Source organism: Nuphar pumila, chromosome 5 (genome assembly GCF_984573655.1).
Source record: "Nuphar pumila chromosome 5, dmNupPumi1.hap1.1, whole genome shotgun sequence".
Lineage (NCBI taxonomy): Eukaryota > Viridiplantae > Streptophyta > Magnoliopsida > Nymphaeales > Nymphaeaceae > Nuphar > Nuphar pumila.
Window position 1 is genome coordinate 17197344 of NC_143253.1, and position 21093 is coordinate 17218436.

General features: G+C 37.9%; 1 protein-coding gene across 2 annotated transcripts in view; it reads left to right on the plus strand.

Moving 5' to 3' along the window:
- The window catches only part of LOC149836957 (uncharacterized), an 80085-nt gene that overhangs the window by 30746 nt on the left and 28246 nt on the right, over positions 1-21093 (plus strand). For both annotated transcript variants that reach the window (XM_090005696.1, XM_090005697.1), the window contains one exon: positions 7829-7886. In XM_090005696.1, the coding sequence (XP_089861822.1) occupies positions 7829-7886 (58 nt within the window). The remainder of the gene's footprint in view (positions 1-7828; positions 7887-21093) is intronic.

A 21093-nucleotide genomic window follows, 5' to 3' on the forward strand; every position in this document is an offset into this window, starting at 1 on the left:
AATTGTCCTTGGTCTAAATGATAAAAGAAATTAAAAAATAAAAAGGAAGGAAAATATGAACAGTGGACTATTCTAATTGCATGTGATAAAAAGACTAAAATACCCTTATGGGCTATGACAATATATATACATAAATGTATATATATAAATATGTTTTAACATACATTTTAACACCCTCCCTCAAACTTACGGTGAGATCATCGAAAGTTTGTTAAGGAGAAACATAAATCGAGGTGTAGAAAGAGCTTTGGTGAAAAAATCCGCAAACTGGTATTATGAGGTGATGTATGACAAAATAATTTTTTTTCAAATACTCAACACGTACATAGTGGTAGTCCATCTCAATATGCTTTGTTCTTTCATGGAAGGCGTGGTTAATTGTAATGTAAATTGCACTTTTGTTGTCATAACACATCTTCGAAGGTTTGGAGATGGAAACTCCCATGTCTTGGAGAAGAGTCTTTAGCCATAGCTCGATATTCTGCTTCAATTGAAGATAACGAGACCTTCTGCAGTTTCTTGTACCTCCAAAAATTAAAGAATTTCCTTATAAAAAATAAAAACCAATAGTTGAGATTCTATCATTTGGATTTCCACCCAAATCAGCATCAGTGTAAGCAGTTAAATCTAAAGATGATGAAGAGAATAAGAAAAACCCTTTGGAGATTGTGTTTTTAATATATCGAACAATCCACAGAACTGCCCCCATGTGCGTTGTAGTAGGAGCATGCTGAAAATGACTTGCTGCATGGACTGCATGAGCGATATCAGGTTGGGTGATAGAGAGATAGGTGAGCGATCCAATCAATTGACGATATGGAGTAGGATCTTTGAGCAATACGCCATCTTGAAGTCTTAATTTAGCATTTATGACTTTTGGAGTCTCCACCCTCTTGTCAACATAATTTCCTGACCTAGCACATATTTCTGTAGCCAATTTCATCTGAGAGAGAATATATCTTCGTGGTGAGTAGGAAACCTCAATTCCTAAAAAATATATCAAAAATCCCAAGTGAGACGTATCAAAAATTTTCTTTAAAATAGATTTAATTTCAATAACTCCTTTGTCATTTCCTGTGATGATCATGTCATCAACATATAGAAGAAGAATAACAATTTTAGTACCTATTTTTTTTGACAACGAGATATATGTCAGTATAACAAGCGATAAATCCCAAATTAATCAAAACATTACTAAATTTATCATACCAAGCCTTAGGGTCTTGTTTAAGACCATACATGGCCTTTTTAAGCTTTAAAATCTTTTCATTAATATTAAAAACTGGGCCGTTGGATTAAATCAAAACATTACAAAATTTTCCATGTAAACTTCCATGCTAAGTTATCCATTTAAAAAGGCATTTTTAACATCTAGTTGATAGATGAACCATTGTTAAATAGAGGCAATGACAATTAAGGATCAAACACTAGTCATTTTTGCAATAGGAGCAAAGGTTTTCTCATAATTTATTCTATATTCTTGAGCATATCCTTTGAAAACCAATCTTGCTTTATACCTTTCTAATGATCCATCACTTTTTGTTTTGACTTTAAACACCCATCTACATCCTATAGGTTTTTTGCCTACAGGAAGATCAACTACTTCCTATGTTTTGGCTTTTCTAAAAACCTTAAGTTCTATTTTCATTGCTTCGTTCCAATGAGGATATTGTTGGGCATCATTATAATGAGATGACTCATAATAAGAGTGAAGTGTTATTAAACACACTCTAAAACTGAGAAAATAAGTCGTATGATACAAATCTACTAGGAACATTAGAGATTTGATTAGATCTCCTAACTTGGGATTCCTCTAAGGGTATGATTTGAGAAAATTTGTCAAGGGCACATGGATGATCACCTTGACCACATGGAGTATAAACATTCATATCATTGGATGTATTTTCATTTAAGTTTTCATTTTGATGACTTATTTCATCAATAACCGGATGTTCATCACTAGAGTTAACATTCAAGCAAGAGTCCAACACATCAATAGAATTAGATTTATCATGTCTTGGCAATAAATTAAATAGAAATGAATAGTCAATTTCTTCTTTAGTTCCTTTTCTATCAAATCTATTTTCATTTTCAAGGAAGGTGACATCTTTAGAAACATAGAGTTTGTTGTTCATTGGGTCAAAACAACGATGCCCTTTTTGGTTTTCCTCATATCACAAGAAAACACATTCAATGGCTTTTAAGGATAGTTTATCATTTTTATGAGTAAGCACATATCACTTACAACCAGTGTTTTAAAACTCGCCGAGTCAACTTGTTGACTCGGTTCGGCTCGACCCTCCAGAGAGTCAACCTTGCAAGGCAAACTCGGTTTGCCAAAACTCAGGCTTGACTCGGCCTGACTCAGGCGAGTTTTGGGATGTTTGAAATTTGATTTTTTGGGTATTTCAGAATAAAAAAAATTGTTTCTTGCATCAATAGGGAATAATTAATTGACTTTTATAATTTGATCAGTTGTCTTGAGATTTTCTTCTTTGATTTTGTTATGGATTTTCTCACACATAGTATGTAACCCATACTTTCTCTCAAATATCTTTCTATTTTTCAAATTACTGAAATGGCTATAATGTTAATTTATTTTTTATGACTGAATAGGATCATGACTTTGAAAAGAACTTGTCTTTAGCTATGTGTAGTTGGAAGTGTACACTACATGAGCAAGTTTCATGTGCTTGTTATGACTGTGATTCTTGAGCCTATAGTATGGCTGAATTTCTCTTACAAAGCACATTGGATATCCTTTATAGTTTCATCTCAAAAACTATAAGCCTCGGCCCCTCATTCTGCTGTTCAATATTGTCTTTTATTAGATGATTTCCTTGTGAGTCTATTCTGCATAATCAGATACTGTGGCCAATTTTTTCTGGCAGTCATCCTAGTGCAACTTAAAAGTGTAATTCTATATTGTACATGGTTACTTTCGATATGTGGGCATGTTTCATAAAGCACAAGTCCAATATTTTCTGAGCCAAGATCAAACTCTGATTTTGAAGTGGATTGGGCCTACAAAAGGTAGAACTTGGTGAACTGGCCATTACAACATTTATGAGTTGGTCAGCTCTCATCAACTTCAGTACAGACCAAGCATGGACCATTTTAAAAAGTCCCAACTACAGACATATTTTGCTTAACATGAGCCCCTGTATATGAGTTTATCATCTCTTGTTTACTGAAAAACATGGTTTGAGACAAATTATATATTATTTTCTTTTAAAATCAAAAGTTAACAAAACCCGGTCTGAGTCACCGAGTTGACCTGCCGAGTCACGAGTCAATAAAGAACGAGTCGAGTCCCGAGTCACGGGTTTTAAAACCTTGCTTACAACCAAAGATTCTTAGTCTTTTAAAGTTAGTCATTTTAAAGGGTTTTTCTATTGGGGAGGCATTTTGTAAAGAAGATGAAGGTGTTCTATTTATTAAGTAAGTTGAGGTTAAAACGACTTTAGCCCAATTTTTTTTGGAATGTCCCTAGAAATGAGAAGAGTTTTAGTGATTTCTACTATATGTCTATGATTTCTTTCTGCTAACCTATTTTGTTGAGGAGTTCTAGGACAAGACCTTTGATGACAAATTCCATTTTGTTTCAAGTAATTCTGAAATTCATTTGACATATATTTCCCTCTCTAATCCGACCTAAGTATAAATATGTTACTAAGAAATCGATTTTTAATAATTATATTAAATTATTTAAAGAAAGAGAATACATTGGATTTAAGATTTAAAAATAAACCCATGTGTACCTTATGAAATCATCCACAAAAATAACATAATAAGAGTAACCTCCTTTTGATAAGACCAGTGAAGGACCCCACACATCCGAATGCACTAATTCAAAAGGTTGAGTAAAAACAAAAGATATATAAGGAAATGAAATGGCTTTCATTTTTCAAAAAATGCAATTTTTACATGATATATATTTTTCATTACAAATCAAACAAACAAACAACAACTACGCCTTCATCCCAAAATAATTGGGGTCGGCGATATGAACCAAAAAAGAAAATCATTATGGGTCTTCCACATGAATCCTTCACCTCCAATCATTTCTATCCAATGCCATGTCCTCGGAGAGGTTCAAAGCATTCATATCCTTTCCTATCACCTCCATCCATGTCTTCCTAGGCCTACCCCGACCTCTTTAAACTAATATATTTTCCCATTTCTCCATCCTTCTAACTGGAGCATCATTAGGCCTTCGTCGAATATGTCCAAACCACCGTAAACGATTCTCTCTCATCTTATTTTCAATGGGTGCAACACCTACTTTCTTACGTATTTCCTCGTTTTGAATCTTATCTTTTATTGTATTTTCACACATCCATCTCAGCATACGCATCTCAGCTACACTCATTTTTTGAATATGATGTCTCTTGGCAGCCCAACATTCTGTACAATATTTTTCATTACAAATATTTTTCAAAAAAGAAAAGAGATACATCTTTGAAAAGCTAGGATGCCTAAGTCTCTTATGCCAAATATCAATACTTTTTGTTTTGTACATAATCACAAAATGACTTAGGTGAAAGAGACAAAAAATCCATAAACTAAAGATCACCTCTCCTATGGCCTTGCCCAATCAGCTTTTCCGATTGGAGATCCTGCACAGTGCAATCTTTAGATGAGAACGGGATTTTGCAACCATGGTCTAAAATTTGAGAGACGAAAAAAAAAATAAATTAAATTTTGAAACAACCCTTATTTTTTGAACAAGAATTTTTTGAGAAGTTTTAGAATTATGAGTTCCAATACTATTTATAAGATGAAGTAGAATTAGTGCAAACTTCGGAAAGAGCATTCCTATGAGTCATATGAAAGGAGTCACCCGAGTCAAGAATCCACATACCTAGTGGAGATGAAGTAGATGCAATAGCAGCACCCTATGTAAAGATAATTTGAGAAGTTGTTGAAGTGTCTCTGATATTTGCGTAATAGTGTCTTTGATATCTCCTCCATTTTTGCTAGATTATTCCTTCTTGGGTGTGATTTCTCCAACGGAAACTATTTTGGCTTTAAGTTTTGGGCAAACCGGTCTAATATGTCCTGGTTCATTACAATAATGACAAATAACCCTTCTTATATCCACTATTATACTTATTTTGTTTTACAAAGTAGGGGGCCTATAAGTCCTTACATTGGTACCCAACCTACTAACAACCAAAACATCATCACCCTTATTAGTCATGCCAATACGAGTTTCTTCTTAGAATATCTTGGCAAGAACATCTTTAATAGGCATAGCCTTGGTTCTATGAAAAAGAGAGGATCTCACTTGTTCAAATTCCGGTTTTAAACCATGAAAGAATTGAAAGAAGTGTTATTTCTCAATTTGCTCTCTTCTAAGCTCGATATCTTCGGAAGCCACCCATTTTGGCTCAAGTAGTGTCAATTCGTCCAAAAGAGTTGACAAAACACTAAAATAGTCACGGACACACGTCCCCTTGTTTAGTGATTATAATCTTGTCTTTGACAAAAATATTGTCTAGCAAGATCTTTTTGGGTATACATACTCTTAAGAAAGAACCAAGTTTCATTGGCTCTTCTAAATTTCACAATGTTGGTACATATCTTTAAGTCAACATTTTTCATGAACCATGCCAAAATTTTAGCATGATTGTTTTTCCAATCTTTTACCTTTATTTAGTGTTCATGGATAGTTTTAACTCGATCATCTCGTTCAAGAGCCTTCTCAACACCTTCTTTAATTTTTGGTATGCTTTAAAGTAGGTTCATGAGTAGTACCCAAGTTTCTTGTCTTTGAGATGATTTTCCATATTTGAAGCCCACATCATATAGTTGGCTCCATTGAGTTTGTAGGAGAGTTCTATTCTTGCTTCATGCTCTATGACAAGAAAAAGTTGAAAAAAGATGAAAAAACAACACACCTTAATCACGAGTACACGATCTTCAATAACCACGAACAAGGCTTCCAAGATCAAGACAACCCAATGGGCTCTGATAGCATGTAATGAAATACAACCTCACAAGAGATATGACACAGGAGACTTTAAAGATATCTCAAGTACACAATAATGAAGCCATTAATGGGCAAGATACATAGAATCACAAAGTGCTTTAAGCACAAGATCACAACATAAAAATAAATAATATCTTTATTAATAGAGTGCTAAGCAGAAGGAGAGGAGACTAACTCCTCTATTTATACACAAAGGAAGACCAAGAGGGGCTCCCATCGAGCCGTTGGGAGCTCACCAACAATCATATTTGTGACCGTTGGGGAGAGCCCCAATGGCTCTATGGAAAAACCAAATTGTCCTTGGTTTAAATAATAAAAAAATAAAAAATAAAAAAGGAAAATACGAAAGTCCCTAGTGGACTATTCTAATTACATGTGATAAAAGACTAAAATACCCTTATGGGTTATGACAAAAATATATATATATATATATATACGTAAATGTGTATATATATAAATACATTTTAACCTATGTCACAAGGACTCACTAAACTAGGCGCGACACTCGCGTCGACGCGGGTGCGGCACCCGATGCAGTCAACCCCACACCCAGGGTTATATTTGTTCAAAACCAACTTGATCAACTTTGATCGAGTCCATTTTGGACCATTAAAAAAATCGTGACCTTTTTTTATGTCTTTGAAATATGGAGGAAGAAGAAAAAGGAGGAAGAGGAAGAGGAAGAAGAAGAAGAAAGAAGAGAAGAAGGAAGAAAAAGACGAAAAAAGAAAGAAAGAAAGAGGTGAAGGAAGAAGAAGAAGAAAGAGGAAGAAGAGGAGACAGAAGATGAGAGGGAAAAAGAAGAAAGAGGAAGAGGAGAGAGAGAGAGAGCATATCGATGAGCAGCTACCTCCTCCGCTTCTTCTTCTTTTTCTTCTTCCCGTTCATCAATCTGCCTGAGAAAAAGAGAGAGGGGGTACCCTTTCGGTCGAAACCAGAGTTACCGGAAGCTTCTTAGGTAGGTGGGAAGCTCGCTTCCTGAAAACTTGCTTCGAAAGCGCGATACAACTCGCTTTCAAAACTTCATGAGAATCTCGATTCCCCCACACTTCTTCTATACTTCCCACACGCATGGTCTATGCTTCCTATATGCTTTTCTCATGTTTTTCATGTATTTCCTCTCACGCTTCCACTCACTTCCTACGTACTTTCTCTAAATTAGTAACCATCATTGTTAGATTTTAACAAAAAATTAACTTTTACTGAAAAATCATGAAATATAAGAACAATCAATTTTATTTGAGTTTTTATTTGTTTATTGTTCGATTCCTATTCAGTTACCATATTGCTTCATTTTTTATTCATATTTCGCTTTCAAATTGATACTTTGCTTCCAGCTTCCTATAAATTTTAAATTGCCTCGCTTCTCACTTTCGCTTCCCCTATTATTTTCCGCTTCCGCTTCCTAGTTTGTCCACCTTGGTCGAAACTCACCTGAGAGAGAGAGAGAGAGAGAGAGAGAGAGAGAGAGAGAGAGAGAGAGAGAGAGAGAGAGAGAGAGAGAGAGAGAGAGAGAGAGAGAGAGAGAGGTTCTGCAGTCCACATGTGATCTAAACCCAAGTTGAGAGAAGGGGTTTTGTACCCCATCTTTTTATTAAAAAAGGTGGATCTGGATCAAGTGTGGATCTTTATATATATACCCTCCCGCACCCACACCCGCACCTATGTGACAGATTTTAACATACATTTTAACACTAATACCTCCATAAAGGCTATCATTTAGGCTTTCTGCTCATTCTCCAATTGTTTTTTCCTTGCATTACTTTTTGCTGAAATTTCTTTATTTATCTGAGTACTCATGTGCTTTTCTGGAAACCTTTTTCTAAATTTCAGATTATTTGAGGAATGCTTCCAAAGACGATGGTATCGAACAGCTGCTTGCTACATACTTGTAAGATATTGCATGTTTCTTGCATCTCTTACATTGTTTGTGGGGATTTTTTTGAGAGATACCATGAAAGGTTCCTATAGTTGCAACTTTTGGTGTTTGCCATCTCTTTGGGCGAAAAACACTTTAATGGACATAACTACATTTTGCAAATGGTATCTGCTTTTTGTGTTGATGCTAGATTTGCCTTTGCTTTTATCTTCTATAAGCAGATCGATGTTGGCCTTTCATATTTCAGTAATGAGATAGTAATTCCTTCATATGTTACAACACATTGAAGTGCAAGATGAACAGAATCATATAATTACAATGAACCTTATATGGTTGGGAGATTTGCCTGCCTTTCTGCATTCCAAAGGAAAGAGAAAATGACCTGTTCTCTAAAAAAATCTCTGATTTTTCTGTTGTATGCAGCCTTCTGCTTATTAAGTGACATGAATAATTATCTGATTCTTGAATAATATGATATTGTGTAACACAGATAATAATTATATGGAATATTTGGTGATTGAAAAACTGATAAATTTGCTAATCAAAGTCTTTTGTTATAAATGCAAGACTGTAAGCTGACCAAGACACCTTTGCCTCTTAATACAAAGTTAGCAGAGGAACAAATTGATGGCATGCTCATATAAAAAACAGCAGAGTTTAGAAGTATTATAGGCTCACTACAGTATTTGACATTCACACTGGATCAGACTTGGTATTTGCTATCAGTCAAGTTTCTCTGTTAAAGGAATCTTGAGATATTTGAAAGGGGAATGATTTCAAATGGGTTTACTTACAAGAAGCCCAACATATATGAGAACTTATATGGTTATATTGGCATAATCAGATGTTGATTGGCCAAATGACCAATACACCAGGACGCTAGTTCAATATTATGACATGTTTTTAGGTCATTATCTTGTGTTCTGGTCTAGTAGAAGACCAAGGATTTTAACAAAATCAAACAGTCTTAATATTGAGCTATGGCTGCAGTGATGCTTGGAATACTATGGGTACATCTACTTTCTGCTTTACATCATTGCGTTAATAGATCAATGTTGGATTGTGATAATAAGAGTGCCATAGTCATAATCACAAATTCAGTCCAGCACGGTAAAATAAAACATGTAGAGCTCAATCAACGTTTTGTATATAATAAAGTTGTAGACAAAGATTTGTAAGCTTTATTCATTTATGGAGACGATGAACTAGCCAACTTGTTCACAATACCTCCATTTGTTAACCCGCATTAGTTTTTCAATTGCAAATGGTACATGGTCATATCCCATGCAAAGTTTGAGGGGGCGTCTCTTAAGTATATAGGTGACACTCTCATAGGAGGCATTTTAGTCATTCATGGTAATCATGGACATGTTTGTAATTTTTCATATTATGCTCTATTATAAATGCATAAGATGAGATGCCCTACTCAAGGTTGTAAGTAGCGTATCGTTACCCGTGTCGGTCGACCCAATAGTAACACTGTATCATATTGTATCGTAAACGTATTGTAAATTTTAATTAAAAAAATTCAAGAAAAATCAGCAAAATTCAGTAAAAATTCTAAAAAAATCATATCACATGAAATAATGATGAATTGCAAAAACTACATACATAAAATCACATTATGAAACATTTATGTCTCTATTACATACCATAAGTCATACTTTTATATTACATAAACAAAAAACATCTCATAAGAACAATTTTTTTAATAAAACATGAATACATGATACATCAATAATCATAATCATCTTCATATCTTCTTCCTCTTCTCCTTCGACATCCACATCGTCCTCAAGATACGTGGGGTCTTCATTATCTACCTCTTGTGCTCCTTCCATGTTAATCTATTGAATGTCTTTTTTATTCAAAAGAGTCTTTGCTTCTTCTTCAATCCATGCATCCAATTCATCAAAATGTTCCAATCATGGTTGCCAGTCGAGGAAGCGGGAGCGGGAAGCGTGGCACTTTCAAAATTTTAGGAAGCGGGAAGCATGGGACGACTTAAAAGCGAATCAAGAATCGTCCCGGAAGCGACCCAGGAAGCGAACCAGAAGCAACCTAAGAAGCGAGGGGGAAGCGAAAATAAAAATAAAAATAAAAATAAAAATAAAATAAAAATAAAAAAAATGAAAAAGGGGGGAAGTGAGGGGGAAGCGCGCTTCCAAAAAAAAACAGCTCTTCCCAATGCGTTTCGGAAGCGCGACATTTCGTGCTTCCAAAACGCGCTTCGGGGAAGCGCACTTCACCACTAGGCTAGGCGCTTCCGGTAACTCTGGTTCCAAACTGATGAGATCAAATTGCTCTTTGTGCTTCCTTGTTGATAACTTTTCGATTTACCTAAAAAGATGACATGAAAAAATTAAAATTAGTTGAGTTTTGAATGAAAATGACAAATAAACTTTATAATTTTATCTATCTCTGCCTCAGTCGTAAGTTGTAGAGAACATATATGAGGTCATTGAGCCTTTTGGACTTCAATCTGTTTCTTTTGGTATGAATTTGCTCGAAGACACTCCAATTTCTCTTGCATCCACTTGCACTACATGTTTGACTTAGAATGCGAATGACAAAAGCTCTCGGATAACATCACTTCCAAACCTGGCCCACCACAAGTCTGAAAAAAAAATATGGTTCTTTTGGGGCAATAAACAAGAAAATTTATCAAGGTCCTCGACTTTGTATTTGTCCACCCATCTGATGCTACACTCAGTGTCTCTCCGTGACCGCCTCATCTCATCATAATAAGCTTTCACTTCATTCACATTAGCTAAAATCTTTTCTCTTAAAGCATGTTATGAAGTCATCTTGTATCCAGGCCCGATACTGGTTATGACATCTGTCATTGCCTGAAAATAAAAGAAATTTGTTGCATTGAAAGTGATGTAGACATCATAGAACCTTCTTCCAACCGTAACATTTGCCTGCTCAACTAAATTCTTAGGAGTCATAGCAGTACGAATGTCGGGCTGCAGTGCAGCCCTAGGAGGGAAAAAGCTCCTAATAGAGCCTCTAGCTCTACCACCTAGTCCTCTTCTCGAAGAACTCCCTCCTGCCCCTCTTCTTTCTCCTCCTCTTCTTTTTGTACCTGTGGTACTACTATTGGCACCAACCACACCTTTTCCCTTCGCTTCAAAACTTCTTCTGATCCTATGCTATGGGTTGTAAGATTAGAAGTAGGGAGCTCATCTTTATAATACACATCTTCTTAAGGCTTCGTGTATCTCATTTCTGCTTTATTCATTTCTCGTCTTTTTCCTTTCAGATCATTAATTAATTGCTAGCATTGTCATTTTATGGCATTCGACAATTTCTTTGACGTGCATACTTGCACATTATGATGTGTCTGGCTAAATGATGCTTTAATTGAGAGATACCACCCAAAAAACTATTTTGACAATAGTTGCATTTGATTTTTAATCGGTTTCCACTCGTTACTTGAGTGCAGCATTGCCATACCGAATCTTCTGATGCCATCTTTCCCTAAAAACACTGAATAACAAGCAAAGAATAAATATTTTTTACCTTAACCCACTTCCTTGAATGGAAAAATGGGTGAAAATGCACTCTTGAGAAAATCGCAAACGCTCTCTCCCTTATGCAAAAATCAGCCCCTAAATTGATCTCATGGAACCTAGGATGCGTGGGTTCCCTTCCAAGAGTCTCTACACGTGTAGAAGTCTGCTCTTAAGAGGGCTTTTAAACCCAAAACAAAAAGACCTGTTTTTGGGTCCTTTAAAGTCCGGCAGTGTAACACCCCGATCTAGGACCTCGAGAGTCCAAGTTCGACTGGTATTACTTTCTAGAGGAAAATCATATAGAGTTCATAGAGAGAAAACATAGCTAAATTTTTTTTTTCTAATAAACTTATTTTCTTTGACAAAGTTCATCATTCATAACATACAGAAATAATAATTATATGAGTGTTCAATGACAAGAAATAAAACTAACAAGTACTCTGCTGCAAAGTCGGAGTAGCTGATCACGTCTTGCTTGCACTAGTGTGCCTGAAACCTACAATTGTAATTATACAGGGGTGAGTCTACAACAGAGTTACCGGAAGCACCTAGCTTAGTGGGAAAACACGCTTTCCCAAAGCGCGTTTCAGAAGCGCGAAACGTCGCGCTTACGAAACACGCTGGGAAGTGCCATTTTTTTTGGGAAGCACGCTTCCCCCGCTTTTTCCCCTCGCTTCCTCCCTTTTTTCAATTTTTTTGTATTTTTATTTTTATTTTATTTTTTTCGCTTCCTAGGTCGTTTCTGAGACGATTCTTGATTCACTTTTAAATCATCCCACGCTTCCCGCTTTTTAAAATTTTGAAAGTGCCACACTTCCCGCTCCCGCTTTCTCGATTGGCAACCATGGTCTACAACTCAGTAAAGACTATTTATAAGCAAATAATGACTTTAACTTACAACTATAGTGGACTCTAAGTCTCTAATCTGAGTTTAGTTTTAGATACACCACACAAGATTTGTATGTTTTAAATTTCTCCTTAACTCTCTCAATCAACACTCACTCACACCAGACTATAACCCTAGATCGGCTATACCGGTCATAGCCGTCTATGGGCGTAGCAACCCCCGTAGAACACCTCAATTCTATATTATTGGCTAGACTATGAACCATACACTCCCAGTGATCTCCGAATCACCAGACATTACAGTGAAACAATAAGGGGGACCCCACCGGTAGCTAGTCGAGAGGTCAGACTCAAATTCAAACTCAAACTCAAACTTGACATGGTTTATGCGACATCCTAACCATAATGACTTTCAACCATCCATTGTCTAGAGTCCCAGATACTGCGTGAATATAACCCTAAGTTATATTTTAAGTTCATTACATTGAACCTTACTCTAGCTCGTGTTTCATTCGTTCTTCCACGAGTGCTATCGTGAAATAATCACGACTGATTTCACTCTCAATCTTAGAATGACATTAGGGTTCACACTTTGTATCATACTAGGCATGCAACGAGGTAGAGTCTCTACGTCGTTAAATCACTGACGACCCACTCTCCATGGTGGCTGTACTCTGGTCACAAACCAAGTAGTCCTTTCCATATGTCGCCACTTCTAGGATTTAAGGGGTTAAACGTGCTAATCTCAATATAAAATTCAAATAACACGACCAAAATCAAGGGATTCAAGGCTAATCACAATCTCGTCAGAATGCATGTTATTCGCAGATTATAACATATATATGTTATTATAAAACAATCTCTTTATAATATGTATGACATATCACGACTAGCGTGTGCATGCAGTCATTTCATTGCAATAATATCATGCATGGTCATTTTATACAAATCATATTCACACTCAAGAGCTACATTTTTAAACATGCTAATATACAACATCAATAATAACATGCAACATAGTATGGTTTGTTAACAACTAAGATTACTTATAATATTCCTTACCTCGAATACGAATGTTGTATTCTGGTCGCAGACGAGTCTCAAGTGGCTCTAACAATAGGATCTGATCATCACACATGCATGTTCATATTAATACACATACTTTTTTTATATTTTGACAAAATTACCAAAATACCCCTCTTAAGTTGACTCGTCAGACTTCGATTTTTGTGCCCCTGATTTGACCAAAACGATAGGACAAATAGATTCCCCTCTACAATATGAGTTTAACGCACCATTCCTCACTAAATTCTGAGTTTGGAGTGTAAAGTTATGCCCATCTTAATCGGATATTGGGTACACACAAGGGTAATTTGGTCATTTCAACTCTTATATATTGACTTAACTTATCCTAGTTCAAAACATGTTTGGTCTGAGTTTAGACTACTAAGTTTACTGAACCAAGTTTCAACCATGGTTGCCAATTGAGGAAGCGGGAGCGGGAAGCGATACGTGAAGCAGGAGCGGGAAGCGAGGCACTTTCAAAATTTTAGGAAGCGGGGAAGCGTGGGACCACTTAGGACCGATTCGGGAAGTGTCTCGGAAGCGACCTAGGAAGCGTCTCGGAAGCGACCTAGGAAGCGTCTCGGAAGCGAAAAAAATAAAAAATACAAAAAAAATTGAAAAAAAAAACAGGGGAAGCGAGGGGGAAGCGTGGGGGAAGCGAGGGGGAAGCGTGATGGGAAGCGCGCTTCCCATTAAAGGGAAGCGCGTCCCCCATTAAAGGGAAACAGGTCCCCCATTAAAGGGAAGCGCGCTTCCCAAAAAAGGGGGACGCTTCCCCCCACGCTTCGGAAGCGCGACGTTTCGCGCTTCTGAAACGTGCTTCGGGGAAGCGTGCTTCCCCTTTTAGGTAGGCGCTTCCGGTAACCCTGGTTTCAACCCATCTAGGTTTGATTTAAAAACTCAATTGGATTCTCAAAATTCATAATTAATCAAAAACTCGATTCAGATTCAGTTCTGATCTAGATCTAAATCTGTCAGGCTGGATCCAGACCCAATTCTAATTTGGATCTAGATCTGATCCATCTAGCTATGAGTTGGATCCAGATCCAACTCTGATCTGAATCCATAACTGTCAGATTAGATCTAGACCCAATTCTGATTTGGATCTAGAATTGATCCATCCAGTTAGATCCAGATCCAACTTGATCTGGATCTAGCACTAATTCGAACCAGATCCAGTTCTGATTGGAATCTAGATTTGTCTGACAGGATCCAAACCCAATTTTTGTTTGGATCCCGTTCAACTTGGATAGGTCTAGACCGACTAAATCAAACTAGACTGAGATCTGGTCTGGTGCAGATCAGACCCGATTCAAGTAGGGAACTGAGACCCTGTCAGACCCGACTTGGTCCGATTCGATCAAAACCGGTTCGGTCAACGAAGTCGAGTCCGAAACAGTTGACCAGACTTGTTTTGGATTGAACCGGACCGAGTCGGTCTTGGTCAGACCCCACCCGGTCTGGGTTCACACCCAGACCGGTTTGGTCGACCCCCCCCCCCCCCCCCCTTTGTTAAAATGTATCATTCATCAATTGTAATATTATATATATTTTATATATATAAAGGATAATACATATTCATATATGGTATATATGCATATGTATTATCCTAATTATATATATATAATATATATATTTATCTATTTATAGGTATAGGGGTAGTTTAGACATTTCACAGTTTTTACGCATATTCCATTTGGAATATGTTTGTAATTTTATTTTTTTATTTTTTCCTTTTTTGTGGTTTGCGCCACCTAGGGAGGCTCCCCAAAGAGTCGTTGGGGAGCCCCCAACGGTCACATTTGTGACCGTTGGGGGCTCCCAACGACTCTTTTGGGAGCCCCCTAGGTGGCTCCTCTCTTGTGTTATAAATAGGGGTCTCCTTCTTTGTATTCTTTACTCCTTGGAGGAGCTTATGCTCCATTGTATAGGGTTTTTACCCTTTTCTTCCCATTTCTTCAATAATATTCAACTTATGACTTTAAGTCATATTTATCCCTTTTATGGGTTTATGTATTAGCACTTGATGTGCTTGTGTTGTTCCCTTAAGTGGGTATATTAGCACTTAATGTGCATGTGTATGAGTTCATTATCGAACATAAAATATTCAAAGTCACTTTCTAACACCCCCCACCCTTTTTTTTTTTACTTCGTTCGGTTTGGGTCGCACCCAGACCGACCCAAAATAGTCAACTGGGTATAAGGCGAAAGTCCCAGCCTTTCCCCTCTCTGTAGCAGAGGTTGCTGGCCCTCTGTCTCTCTCTCTCTCTCTCTCTCTCTCAACAATGCCTGCCGTTTTTTTTGTTGTTTGCTTACTTTTTTTTATCTGCAACCTGCTATTAGCCATGGCTGCCGACCTCCTAAACAAACGAAAAAGAAGAAGAGAACTGCATACCTGCGATGGTCGCCGACGACGAGCTCCGGTAACTCTCTCCCCCTCTCTCTGCATCTGTCTTTCTCTCTTTCTCATTTTTTTCTTCTCAGACTTTATCTTACTCTCTGTTTGTCGAGGGGGGGGCAGCAGGCGCACCTCACGGTGGGTGAGGATAACCCTCACCCTCCACACGCCATTCATGGGGGGTGAGGTTTATCCTCGCCCCCTTTCACGGCTATGTCACATGGGTGCGGGCGCGGGTGCGGGTGCGGGTGCGGGGATTCGGCACTTCCAAAAAACCCGGGTGCGGGGGTGCGGCAGGGGCAAAAATGTAATAAGTAATATATATATATAAAGGGGGTTGGGGAATAGGCGGGGTTTTTTTTTTAAACTTTGCAGCTGTCAGCTGCTGTCAGCAGCTGACAGGCAGCTGCTGCAGCTGACAGGCAGCTGCTGCAGCTGTCAGCAGCTGTGCGTGAAAAACTTACTTTATGCTAGTCTGTCAGCAGCTGACAGACTAGCATAAAGTTTTTTAAAAAAAATTTCGAAGCCCATTTGGGCAAATTTTTTTTTTTAAAAATGGACATTAATGATCCTGGGTGCGGTCAACGCACCCAGGATCGAGTTGACCGCACCCGGTGCGGCACCCGCACCCGCGTCGAGTCGCGTCGACGCGGGTGCGGCACCCTCCTAGCCGAATCCCTGTGACATAGTTTCACGGTGATTGAGGGAGACGGTTGAGGAACCGTCTTCCTCTTTCACCGCCCTCCAAATTCCCCCCACCCCCACCCCCACCCGATGAATCCATCGTGTGGTTTTACATGCTGACCCGTATCGTACGATATGGGGGGTGTATCGTACGTATTGTACGTTATGGGGTGTATCATACGGTACGGGTCGATACAGGAGTGTATCGTACGATATCGTATCACTTGACCAAAAAGTAACAATACTGATTTCTAACATGGTATCAAAGCCTCAGATCCAACCTTAAGGATCATGATCTTCTTGTGAACGGTAAAGCTTCCTCATCTCCTAGATCTTCTTCTTTCTTCTACCTCTTCTCTTACAGATTTCCCCTTTTTATTCTTTACGGTTCCTTCTTCGTACCAAACCCAGCATATTTCTCCTATACAAAACCCAGATTCTCTGTTTGCTGTTTTTCTGATCTTCTTCTCCTATACAAAACCCAGATTTTCTGTTTGCTGATTTCCTGCTCACATGCATTTCCTGCTCACGTCTCCATACTGTCTCACTGTTGCACGTGTTCTATCAGCAGTATCACGCAAGATCGGATTTGAATAATTTGATCTTTGTGTGATTTCAAAGCTTCAATAAGATCACGTCATATTCTTTTGCACCTTGAGGGCACATCCGATTCAGATCTGGAAGTGATCCCAGATCTGACTTGTTTTCTATATGTGCAATCTGTTTTTGCACTAGATCTGTCTTCTTTTCTATCTGCGCAATCTGTTTTTGCACTGTCTGTCTATATTTTCTCAAAGAAAATACGTTATTTTCAAGGTAACGTGCCCCTCTGATTGAGTTTTAATTCAGAACAGATTCTCACTGCATAGTTTTGGCTTCCTGCCTCGGGTAAAAAAAAAAAAAAGACGGTGGGAGCAAAATTTTCTAATATCAAGTTTATGTTCTGAATTTTATTACAATTCAATATAAAGCCATTTTCTTATTCCCTATTCTTTCTTATTTCTTTTGGTTTTGATAGAATATGGATTCCTCTCCTCACTCTCAGTCTGGTCTTTCGTCAAACTTTCTTAGTCAACTCGTGTCGGAGAAACTAATCAATTCCAATTTTCTAACTTGGAAGCGACAAATCATACCATTCATAAGAAGTCAGGATCTTTCTGGACATTTGGATGGTTCTGTTCATGTTCCTCCAAAGTTCATACAGCAAGAAAAGAATGGTGAGGGAGATCTTTCTATTACCTATGTTAGAAATTCAGAGTATGTGTCCTAGTTGAAGCGAGATCAGGCGTTGGTCGCCTATATTACTTATACATTGTCACATGAAGTGCTTGTGGCAATTCCAGATGACTGCTTTGCACTGCAATTATGACACCGATTGGTTCAGACATATTCTCAAATTTCTCAGGCCAAAGTATTATTTTTAAAGAAAGAGTTTCAAATGCTGAGGAAAGACTCTATGACTATCATGGAGTACTTAAACAAAATGAAGACCATTACAGATTAGTTGGCCATCGTGGGATGCGCAATTAGCGACAAAGATATGGTTCAACAAACTATTTGTGGACTGGGATCAGATTATCATATGATGGTTACTTCTTTATTGTGTTTGTCAAATTTACCTACATTTGAAGATCTGCGTGCCAAACTTTTACAATATGAGATGACCTTGAAGGGATTTTCTGAAGATACTCATGCCCAAGTTGGAGCACACTATGTCCTTGCCACAGGAGTTGTCTATGGACGAGGACGTGGTAGGTTTGATTTTCGGGAAAGAGGGGGTCAAGAAAGAAATGGACAAGGAAGTCGTGGCATCCTACCTACACCCAATATTCCACCCAATGGACAGAGGCAAAGATCAATACTAACCTGTTTTCTATGCAATAAAAGGGGGCATATCAAAGCTAATTGCTGGTTTAACCCTCAAAATAAAGGCAAACAATAAGGAACCAACAAAATGCCAGACAAATTGAAAAATAGTGGCGAAGTCAAGGAGTTATTACTATCTGCTCTAGCTGAATTGAATTTGAAACAAAATGATCAGGGAACTTGGTATGTTGACTCATGTCACTGGTGATGTTGGTAAGCTCCTAACTCTTATTCCTTATACTGGTAGAAATAGTATAGTCACTGGAGATGGGTCTCACCATCGTATTTCTCACATTGGAAACTCTGTTATTCCTATGTCTACCTCTTCTCTTGCTCTTTCAAATGTCATTTATGCTCCAAATATCAAGAAAAATATTGTTTGTCTCTAAGCTTGTAGATGACATCAATGCTTCAGTTGAGTTTACTCCTTTTTCTGTTCGTGTCAAGGACCTTCATACGAGGGCAACGTTCGCTGAAGGAAAACAACAAGGAAATATGTACGTGTTCTAAGAGAATCCTTCCACCTTGAAGCTCACATCATCTTCTTCTTCAGTTCCTCCTAAGAATGTTTTGTCTTTCTGAGTGTAATAAGCCGGATCTTTGGCATGGTCGTCTAGGTCATTGTAGCAGTGGTTTCATTGAAAAGCTTGTTTCAAGCAGCCTTATTCCCAAGTCAAGTTTAAGTTTCAATGTCAATATTAAAAAGTGTTTTAGTTGTCTTCAATGTAAGAGTCATGTTCTTCCATTTCATTCTATTAATAAAAGAGCTTCAAGACCATTTGAAATTATTTGTTCTGATGTTTGGGGTCCAGCCCCAGTTTCTTCCATGTCTGACATTAGATATTATCTCATTTTTGTTGATAGTTATTCTCGGTATACATGGATTTTCTTTATGAAATGCAAATCTGAAACATTCAAGTTATTTCAGAAATTTCATTCTTTTGTTCAAAATCAATTCTCTGATAATATCCTTTGTTTTCAATGTGATGGAGGGGGTGAATTCTCCTCAAATGACTTTATTAATTTTCTTCGGACAAATGAAATACGTAGACAAGTGTCTTGCCCTCATACACCTCAACAGAATGGGATTGCTGAACGAAAGTATCACCATATTGTCGAGAGTGCAATGAGCATGATGCATGATAGTAACCTTTCAGCTATGTCACACGGACTCGGCTCCAAGGTCGCCGCACCCGCGTCGACACGCACCGACACGGGTGCGGCTCGGACTCGGTCAACCCGACCCTGGGTGTGGTCAACGCACCCAGGGTCATTTTGGTCCATTTTTTGGATTTTTTTTTTTGAATTTTTTTTTTTTAAATTTTCTGGGCTACAGCTGTAAGGAAAAAAACCCATCACAACTAAAAAACCTGTACACTTTCAAGTTTTAAGTACAGAATGGGCACAACTCAAGTTTTTGTGGTTTTTTCCTGTATGAAGAAAGTGAATTATTACAGTGTATGAAGAAAGTGCCCAAAAGTGAATTATTCCTGTATGAAGAAAGTGTACAAAATGCCTTCACAACTCATCACCTGTCCCCTAATGGGCACAACTTTGACCGAGTCTTATTTATATATATATATATATATTTTTATTTTTATTTTTTTTAATATATATATAGCCGAGTCCCCGTGTCCAAAATTTTTGAAATTGCGCCGCACCCGTGTCGCACCCGCACCCGCACCCGCACCCATGTGACATAGCCTTTCAGTTACCTTCTTGGCAGAGGCTTTTCATTCAGCCGTTCATATCATCAACCGATTGCCCATGAATATCTTGGAAAACAAATCACCCTACTTTTCTTTACATGGTGTTCATCCAAATTATCATTATTTGCGAGTATTCGGGTGTGTATGTTATGTTCATGTTTGACAGTTCAATGCGACACAAGTTTCAGGATAAGGCCTTGAAGTGCAGATTTGTTGGGTATGCTGATGATCATAAATGGTACAGATGCTATGATCTCGTGAGCAAGCGTATCAAAATATTCAGGAATGTTGTATTTGATTAATTGAATTTTGACCACAATGTTAACACTCTCCCTGAAATTGAAGTTTATCACCCCTGGTTGAACTCTGATCTCTTTTCTAGTGTTGGTGATGTTTGTCCTTCAGAATGTAATCAAAGAGTTGAGGGCCACATGTCCGATGCTGTACAAAGGACACAGGAAAGTGTCATTTCGGATTCACTGTTGCTTCTCGAAAGGTATAAAGGCATTGTTTACTCTCGATGTGAGAAGGGGACTCTCCCCAATTCTGATCAGGAGATGCATTCTTCTTCCGATTTTACTCTATCATCTGTCCCCAGGAGATCCACTCGACCCCGACATCCTATTGATCGATGGGCAAGTTATAAGAATTTCACTATGGATTTCCAACTCTTCTTAACTTCTTTAGGTAAGGAAGATCAACCCACTACATTTTATCAAGCAGCAAATACTAAGCGATGGATTGAAGCTATGAATGAAGAAATGGAGGCTCTTCATGAATGTGGCACTTGGGAGATTGTTTCCAGACCACATGATCGAAATGTGGTTCGGTCCAAATGGGTGTATAAAGTAAAGTATAAGTCGGACGGTACTTTTGAGCGCTATAAGGCTAGACTAATCGCCAAGGGATTCACTCAGGAGCAAGGACAAGATTATGATGAAACCTTCAGTCCGGTTGTGAAAATGATCACTATTCGAATCATACTATCATTGGCTATTGAGCATCAGTGGATTATCAGTCAACTGGATGTAAAAAATGCATTTCTACATGGAACTCTAAAGGAGGAAGTGTACATGGAGCAACCCACTGGGTATGCAGAAGGAAACTTCAAAGAATATGTGTGTAGATTAAAG